The sequence below is a fragment of the Ornithodoros turicata genome, unplaced genomic scaffold (assembly GCF_037126465.1).
Source record: "Ornithodoros turicata isolate Travis unplaced genomic scaffold, ASM3712646v1 ctg00000850.1, whole genome shotgun sequence".
NCBI classification, from domain to species: domain Eukaryota; kingdom Metazoa; phylum Arthropoda; class Arachnida; order Ixodida; family Argasidae; genus Ornithodoros; species Ornithodoros turicata.
Window position 1 is genome coordinate 756,153 of NW_026999405.1, and position 9,367 is coordinate 765,519.

At 48.6% G+C, this 9,367-nt stretch overlaps 1 protein-coding gene across 1 annotated transcript; it reads right to left on the reverse strand.

Moving 5' to 3' along the window:
- Positions 1-1,511: 1,511 nt before the first annotated feature.
- On the reverse strand, positions 1,512-8,136 carry LOC135375302 (uncharacterized). The gene is made up of 2 exons (XM_064608041.1): positions 6,154-8,136; positions 1,512-1,796 (listed from the first exon to the last, which is right to left on the reverse strand). Exons 1-2 carry the CDS (start codon positions 8,134-8,136, stop codon positions 1,512-1,514), a joined length of 2,268 nt encoding a protein of 755 aa, XP_064464111.1.
- Positions 8,137-9,367: the final 1,231 nt, after the last annotated feature.

Below are 9,367 nucleotides of genomic sequence, written 5' to 3' on the forward strand. Positions count from 1 at the left end.
CTCCGGATGCCCTTCGGCCTACGAAATGCGGCACAGTCCTTTCAACGATTTATCGACAACATGACGCGCGGCCTTCCTTTTGTATTTGCCTACCTCGACGATTTGCTGGTTGCTAGTGCTTCGCCCGACCAACATACGGAGCACCTCCGCATCTTATTCCGACGCCTATCTGACCATGGATTGCTCATCAACGTCGATAAATGCGAGTTCGGCGTGCCTGAGCTGGAGTTTCTGGGCCATAAGGTCAACGCGCACGGAATTTCTCCCCTGGAAAGCAAGGTCAAGCTAGTCCAGGATTTTCCCTTGCCCACAACCATCCGCCAGCTCCGCCGGTTCCTTGGCATGGTTAACTTCAATCGTCGTTTCGTCCCCCACTGTGCTGCTATTCTACAACCGCTAGAAAAACTCCTAAAGGCACATACGCCCAACTCCGCTCGACTCACGTGGCCTCCACAAGCCCTGCAGTCCTTCCGCCAAGCAAAGGAAGCCCTCGCTTCAGCAGCCTCCTTAAGTCACCCAGTAAGTGGAGCTCCTACATCCCTCATGGTGGACGCATCCAACCAAGCCACGGGGGCGGTGCTACAGCAGCGTATTGGCGGCCACTGGAAGCCGCTGGCCTTTTTCTCGAAGAAACTATCTGCTGCGGAAGAGAAATATAGCACCTTTGGTCGCGAACTTCTTGCCACTTTCACAGCGGTTAAACATTTCCGCTACTACCTCGAAGACAAGTCATTCGTCATCTTCACAGACCATAAGCCGCTGGTCTACGCGTATCAATCTGGAAGCTCTCGCTATTCCCCACGCGAAATCAGACACTTCGCCTTCGTAGCTGAGTTCAACGCTGAATTCCAGCACGTTAAAGGAACCGACAACGTCCCTCCGACGCTCTCAGTAGGATCTCTTCCCTCCATGACACCCCCATCAATCTCGGCGATCTTGCCAGGCAGCAAGAGCTGGACCCAGAACTTAGGCACATCCGATCCGGCAATTCGTCCCTCCGCCTGCAGCCTATCCCCTTTACGGGTATCCAGCAGCCTATCCTTTGTGACACGGCAACCGGTTCGCCCCGACCATTTGTACCAAAACCGTTCAGGCGGTCCATCTTCTCATCGCTTCACGGCCTTTCTCATCCTGGAGTCAAAGCCACGCAACGCTTGGTAGCCACCCACTACGTTTGGCCATTGATGAACACCGACATTCGCACCTGGACGCGATCCTGCCTTGCATGTCAACGGGCAAAGGTTCGCAGGCACACCGCGTCTCCCCTCTCGACCTTCTCCTTGCCTGACGCAAGGTTCGCCCATGTCCACATCGACATCGTCGGTCCCCTGCCTCCGTCTCATAATTACAGATACCTCCTGACGTGCATCGACCGTTTCACCCGATGGCCGGAGGCGGCCCCGATGCACGATTCTACAGCCGAGACCGTCGCGCAAGCATTCATCTCAACTTAGATCTCCCGTTTCGGAGTCCCATCTCAGTTAATCACCGACAGGGGAAGTCAGTTTGAATCACGACTCTTTTCTGCCCTCACTCGGCTTCTTGGTACCACCCGATGTCGCACCACAGCCTATCACCCGTGCGCTAACGGCATTGTTGAACGTTTTCATCGTCACCTCAAAGCCGCCATAATGTCCTACGACGACAGCCCAAAATGGAGCGAATATCTTCCCCTGATACTGCTGGGCATTCTCAGTGCTTGGAAAGAAGATCTGAAATGTACACCAGCGGACCTCGTCTATGGGGCCTCCCTTCGCCTTCCAGGCCAGTTCTTCGACCCCCAGCCGCTTGACAACCTACATTTGACAGCAACGTACTATGTCGGACGCCTTCGCGACCACTTCTCCCGAGTTCGACCAACTGCCCCTCGAGTTCCTAGTACCCATTGGACCTTCGTTTCACCCCACCTCCGATCAGCATCTCAAGTTTTCCTCCGGACTGACGCCCTCCGACGGTCTCTACAGCCCCCCTACTCTGGTCCACACCACGTGATCGAACGCCATCCCAAATACATTATCATCGACCACGGTGGCCGTCGGGAAACGGTGTCCATCGATCGACCCGCCTTCACCGAATCCGACACTCAGCCTCCCTTCCTTACCGATTCAGGCTCCACCCCCACCAGTCAACTAGACCTACCTCCCAAACCCCCCAAACGGGTATCCTGGAGCGACCTTGTCGTTTCTGGGGGGGAGCCCTGTAGCGGCCATATCCGCGCGACACCAAGCGCGGTCTCCCCTCGCGCTCTGGAATAAACAGTCAGTTCTGCCTATCGCCCTGGTCTGATCAGTCGTCTTCCACACACTCACTGGCGTGTCTTCCCACTTCGCCTATTCCCATTTCGCTTAATGCCTTTTAGCGGATTATCTCACAATCCCGTAGGGGGTTCACAAACTTCCAACTCAAGGGTCCCATTTGGCCAAATGTATGCTGCAGACAGTCCCACTTCGCCTATTGATCCGTGTCACGTGATGAAAGAAGGCGGTCCACTAGCGTGCTGCCAAAAGTCACTTTCGCATCTTCACATAACTTTACAATGCAAGTAAATGCGAGAAATTTGTTCTTCTTTGTCGGGAAGTCAAAGTTGATTACGCATCTCCATATAGCAACTTTATCCCTTTGCTAGTGCTAGTTCTATTCAAGCGTGCTGCCAAAATTCACTTTACCTGTAATATTTCGTATCTGTGTGCTAAACTAATGAGGCCTGTCACAGGTCACGTGCACAGGGACCACGTCACGACCATCTGGTTGGTCACGGTGTCGCCATGCCTACTTGATCCCTCCGCTCTATTCACGAGTGGAATTTTCTTTCTATCTTTTCATTCTTTTTTTTTCCTTTTTTGAAGTGAGCAAAAATAAAAAAATCTGCCTCTTATTTTTTTCATTCCAAGTCGAATTCCGTGAGCCGCACGAAAAACCTGTGTCCCTGCTAGTGATTTTGCAAAGTGGTATGTCCATTTCCGTGTCCAGTCTGTATGGAAACTTATCTCTTTTTTACGTTAAACATTCATCCATCCATCCATTCATGAATCAACGAAAACGTTTTACTCGATAATAATCGATTCATTTTATTATTTGTGGTATCGCACACACGAGAGAACTGATGTTCTGAGGCTGGAACAACATAGAAGGGACAAATACATACAAGGCCTCAAATTGCCTAAGAAATTAACGATGAAAGATGAAAGTCACTGAAAAGGTTAGTCAGCTGTAGGTTCGAGCTGTGGGTTCGAGTGCCAGGCCGTGGGTTCGAGTAGCCAGGCTTTGGGTTCGAGTCCTACAGCTGGCTAACCTTTTCAGTGACTTTCATCTTTCATCGCACACACCTTCGTTTGCAAATGTAAAGGGTCCTTGTTTCGGACGACGTAATATTGTCGTCGGACGAGCGCATTCATTTCTTGCAGACGTCACTATCAGGGAGGGGCATGTAAGTAACGTCCATTTTTGGACAGTCCCGTTTCGCCTAATGAGATTGCGCAGCAGTCCCATTTCGCCTAACGCAAGTCACCCCTCCCGCCTCTTTAATCCGATAATCCGGATTAGGCGAAATGGGAATAGACGAAATGGGATCTAACCCTCACTGGTCATTAGGCGTCCTCTCAGCCAAACGGGCGAAGCTCACACATGAAAATTTTGAACATCAACTACTTCTTCGTTGCACTAAATCGTACATGTAAGTTGTGTTCATGCGTGACCCTTGTTTGTGTCCAACGTTGCTTGTACTGATTTGCGGAATGCACTTATGTGACTCAACCAAAAATGATACATATTATAAGGACAACTGGTGAAGTAATGCAAAAGTAACGGCATTACTTATCAGAAGTAACGGCGGTAGTAACGCGTTACCTACTACCGCAACAGTAACGAATAACGTAACGCGTTAGTTTTTGAAAAATATAGTGAGTAACGGTAGTGCACTACAATATAAAAGTAAGTTCCCACCTATACAGTGGAGGGGCCCAGTTGATGTCAGGAACTCCCAAAAGTGACGGAGGCCTTGATGTATATGAGCGGGACTGAACCAGGGGCCCAGCACCTTGCCGACAATAAAAGGGCGGCAGTCAACTGTATCCATCCCGCGCTGTAAGATATCGCGATCCTCTGGTAGACGGGGCAGTCCATATGAGGCAGTATAGGCAGTACAGGCCTGTTGAGCTGGGCCAGGTGGCGCTGCAAACCTTGTGTGTCAGCGCCGCTAGTGGCGACCTTTCCAACACACGGCCGCTCCCTAGCAGACGACACTCAGTCTACGCTGGCTAACTTGGTGTGGCGTTATCATTTATTATATATGTTTTAGGGATAGAAAAAAGTCAGAAAGATCGACAAATTCTTTCAAAAGAAGTTGCTGAAACAGGTGTACGATGTGCGGCACGAGGTACATATGCAGAACGTGTGTTTGTCGCGAATGACGCTGCTTGTTAGGGTGTTTAGTGTGCTTCTCTTGTGCACTGGGAGTGCCAAAGTATAAATCTCATTCTGAGCAAAATCAAGCTTAACGAGAACGAGGCAAAGATTAATTCGCAGGGTGCTTACCGAATTCACTGGGGACTTAACAAACCGTTCGTCGTTATAATTGATGAGAGTTGAACAATAATAACGGAACTTCTAAAAGAAACGCAAACTGTTTTATGGTTCAACACACAAATAGTTGCTCTTTCCTGGAACCTTTGGTTGTGTTCTCCGCGTGCCGGATGTTCACGGCGCTACCATGAACACAGAATAAACAGCCATTGGGCAACGCAGTACCGATGATTTCGAAGCATTTTCGGGAACAGCCATGCAGCGTGAGCGAACTTCTCGACTACTTAGATTTGGAATCAGCTATCATATGTCCACCTCGTTCAAACAAACGTCTATAACTTTTTCTTAAATATACGTACGGAACCAAAGGTTGTGCACGTATACATATGCACGAGGCTATATTGCATATGTATATATGAAGTTTCTGGTGGCGATGACCCTGACCCCGTGAAAGAATTGCTAAAAACAAGTGAGCTGGTGAGTGTAATTCATGACAGTAAGACCCCGAGACGAGGGACGACGAAAACAGACACATACAGATACAGATACATTATTGCTGCTATGCGTACGCAACACTAGTTCGCGATTTTTAGTAGAGTTCGGTTCCATTCGAGCAGAGTTCGATTTCGGAAAAAAACGGCGAACTCTGACGCGTCCTACCCGTTGCTATCAGTTACGCATAAGAGGCGGGAGCGGCCGCGTGTCGTAGCATTCCGACGGTAGGGGCCAGAGTGGAGCTCCAGTCGCTCTCCTCAAACTTTAGCGCAACAGCCCTATAGGTGAGCGCGCACATTGCATGTTGCACAAAGGTCCGACAGCGCACGGCCAAGGCGCTGACTCATAACTGGGGTAAACGCAGACGAGGCGAGACACAGCACTGACTTGCGAGAAAAGGCTTTATTGAATGGGCAGGTCCTCTCTGATATCCCTAATTTCTCATTGTCGACCGACCGACGCAACGGTTTGGTCGACAACGGCATATTTGGGGTATAAAACAGGAATGTTAAGGTAAATTGTAACCCTAATTTGTACTCATGTTTTCTTTTCTTTTCCTTTTTTTTCTTTTTTCTCGAGCCCTTTCATCTGAATATAGTCCAATTGCCGGGAGTAGACATCTTTACTAGTTTGAACCGCACCGGCTTTCAACAAACATAACAAAATACTGTTAACGTTTCGGGTCCCATTCGGGTCCCATCATCAGAATGACGCTGTCCTGGTCGTCACCGGGTATTTACGTAGAAGAAGAGCGTAGCATTCTGGGAGGGGGCCTGGTTGTCGATTGATAGCTTATTTTGTTTTCTTTATGTGCCATGACTCCAGCTGTCTCCTCACCCCCCATTTGTTCTTTTTCGCCAGAATGCATGGGTTGTCAAGGTCTAACACGTGTCCTGTTTTGCGCTCGTGTTCACACAGTTCTGTTGGGTTTGTTGCTGATTTCTCGATATCTTTCTTGTGTTCCTTCATTCTTGTTCGTGTCTTCCTTCCTGTTTCTCCGATGTACACGGCAGGGCAATCTTGACAAGATACCTTGTATACAACGCCTCGTTCTTCTTCCGGTGGTGTTCTGTCCTTGGGGTGGCTTAGTACGTTCCTCAGTGTTGTCGTGGGCTTAAATGCAGTTTTAATATTCACCTGGGAGAGCACCCGTCTAATTGGTTCTGACACACCCTTCAGGTAGGGGATGGTAACGTACATGGGTCTTTCTTGACCACTTTCCGCCTGTTCCGGGCGTGTATTCATCATTCGGTGGTATGTATCGCTGATAAATTGTTCGTGGTATGCCCTTCTTCGTAGATCCGCTTTGGCCTTTGTTATTTCTTCATGTCTTGTCTGATGATCTGAAGGGATCTTCATGGCACGTGAAAGCAGGGAACGAACAACCGATCGCTTGTGTTGAAGAGAGTGCCCCGAACCATAATGCAGGACCTGACCTGTGTCGCACGGTTTTCTGTAAACCGAGGTCTTCAAGTTTCCGCACGGGTATCTTTGCACGAGGACATCCAAAAAGGCGATCTTTTTCTCTTTCTCCTCCTCGCACGTGAACTGGATGTTAGGATGAATGCTGTTCAGCTTGTCAAAGAATATGTTGGTGAAATTCTTCTTAATAATCACAAATGTGTCGTCAACATAACGTCTGTAAAAGGTGATGAATTGTCCTGCGTCCTCTAAGGCCTTGTCTTCAACAAACTCCATGACTAAGTTGGCAATGGTCGTTGAAATTGGGCTGCCCATGGGGCATCCGTCAGTTTGTTTAAAGAACCTGTTCTTGAATTGGAAGAAGGTTTGTCCGAGGCATAACTTTAAAAGTTCTAAAATGTCTTCAACTGAAAGATCAGTGCGGTCTTCTAAGTCAACATCAGCTCTCAGCTTCGTTCGAACTACGGACAGAGCTACGTCAATGGGCACGTTTGTAAACAGGGAGATGACGTCAAAAGACATCATGACGTCGCCATCGTCTATGCGGATGTCACGGATGAGCTCACAAAACTCTGCAGAGTTCTTCACCGACCGGTCGTTCTTGTACACTAACGGTGCCAACAGTTCAGCCAGGAATTTAGACACGTTATAGGACGGTGAACCTATGAAGGACACAATGGGGCGCAGAGGACAATTGTTCTTGTGAACTTTCGGTAGGCCATGTATCTTCGGTGTCGCTCCGTCGGAGGTGAAAAGTTTCCAGTACAGACTGTCCGTAATTAGTTTCTTAGTTCTGAGTTTCCTGAGCGCGGCGACAATCTTTCTCTCAGATGCAGCTGTTGGGTCACCCGATAGTTCGCTGAAATGGGAGCGGTCTTGAAGGATGGACTCCATCTTGCTGTCGTAATCGTCACGATTAAGTACCACAGTCGCTTTGCCTTTATCAGCGGGCAAAATAACAATTGTATCGTCGTTGCGAAGGTCTTTTAGAGCATTCTGTTCAGCTTTTGTGATGTTTTTAGGCGGAAGGTTTGCGTTCTGTAGTATTCCGATTACTTTGTTCCTCGCCGCTATGGCTGCTGTTTTATCTTCGACTTGCCGCAGTCTGTCTTCTACTTCCGACACAATCTCGCTAACAGGTATGCTTCGGGGAATGATGGCGTAGTTCATACCTTTAGTTAGCACGGAGGTGTGGTCGTAGTCCAGTCGTTTGGAAGAGAGGTTGATCACAGTTGTACTGTCGTCCAGCCCGGAATATTTCGGGCAAAGCACACTAAGCTTGTGCTGGTGTGCTGCTGATCGCCGTTTGTGTTCAAGTAGCTCCGCTTCCTTACGTGCGATGATGATCCTGCTGAAGTCGTTTATATCCAAAAACCGTTGAATGTTCCTTTCAGCGGCGTGAAGTTGTTTCCTCGTCTTGAAAATGATTTCTTTGTTTTCTTGAGTGCGGGCCCTCAGGCAATTCCTTTCGTAAGATTTGGCCAGGCGTCGTCCGTATGCTGTGTCCACCAGAGGTTTGCAACGGAGAGCAGGAGGGACCACATGCTGGTTCAGACACACTTGATTGAAGCGAAGATGGCACTGGAATCTGATCACTTTGGTCGCTAGGTTAAGGTATCGACGAGCAGCGGCCAGGGCAGCGTCTCCGTACGTATCTCGAACGTATCTGAATATAGTCCAATTGCCGGGAGTAGACATCTTTACTAGTTTGAACCGCACCGGCTTTCAACAAACATAACAAAATACTGTTAACGTTTTGGGTCCCATTCGGGTCCCATCATCAGAATGACGCTGTCCTGGTCGTCACCGGGTATTTACGTAGAAGAGGAGCGTAGCATTCTGGGAGGGGGCCTGGTTGTCGATTGATAGCTTCTTTTGTTTTCTTTATGTGCCATGACTCCAGCTGTCTCCTCACCCCCCATTTGTTCTTTTTCGCCAGAATGCATGGGTTGTCAAGGTCTAACACGTGTCCTGTTTTGCGCGCGTGTTCACACAGTTCTGTTGGGTCATGGCACATAAAGAAAACAAAAGAAGCTATCAATCGACAACCAGGCCCCCTCCCAGAATGCTACGCTCCTCTTCTACGTAAGTACCCGGTGACGACCAGGACAGCGTCATTCTGATGATGGGACTCGAATGGGACCCGAAACGTTAACAGTATTTTGTTATGTTTGTTGAAAGCCGGTGCGGTTCAAACTAGTAAAGAGCCCTTTCATGTTCCGTCAAGCAGCGAAAGCATTCCTTTCTTGTTGCCGGTCACCCATTGGTGCTTCGATAATTAAGTTCTGTGAATCGGAGCTTCGGTTCGTCCTAGGGGCCAATACAACGGAATCGATGCGCGTGACGACTGCGAATAAATATAAGCTGCTTCTTTGAGGACACCGTCGATTTTTCGCTAAATAGCGTCGCATATTAAACACGATGAGCACCATTAAATTATGATAATTTTTTATTCACATGTAGGGACAGAGTGCAAAGGAGGCACAAAACGCACGAAAGGATCATCGGCGTTGCTACTTGTTCGAGACACGGATTCACTACTACGCAGAATCACCGCTCAAAGGCTGTGCATGAGCGCTATCTCAGTGTTTTATCTCAATCCCAGAATACCGGGACTCTTTGGGAAAAATTTCAAAATATCGCGGCTGAAAAACATGACACAGGACTCAAAACACTAATCTTGAACAAGACGAAATCCTGCTTGATGTTCTGTAAAACCTTCTAGCTCTTTGAAGTATACATGACTACTTTACTGTTTACAAACAAGAGGCGTCATCTGCGCATGCGCGAGGTGGGTGTGCTCAAAACACACTGAACGCAGCGTACGAATGCTTTCCGCAAGTGCGACATTGGCCGCATTGCAGAGCTACACCGCTCTCGACTGCCACCTTCCAACATACCCCAATAATTTAGAGCTCTGATGGAATCA

Coding starts and splice junctions, on each gene's coding strand:
- LOC135375302 (XM_064608041.1), bottom strand. CDS start 8,136: ATGTCTACTCCCGGCAATTGGACTATATTCAGATACGTTCGAGATACG. Junction 1,797..6,153: donor TTAGACGGGTGCTCTCCCAG/GTGAATATTAAA, acceptor TGTCAAATGTAG/GTTGTCAAGCGGCTGGGGGT.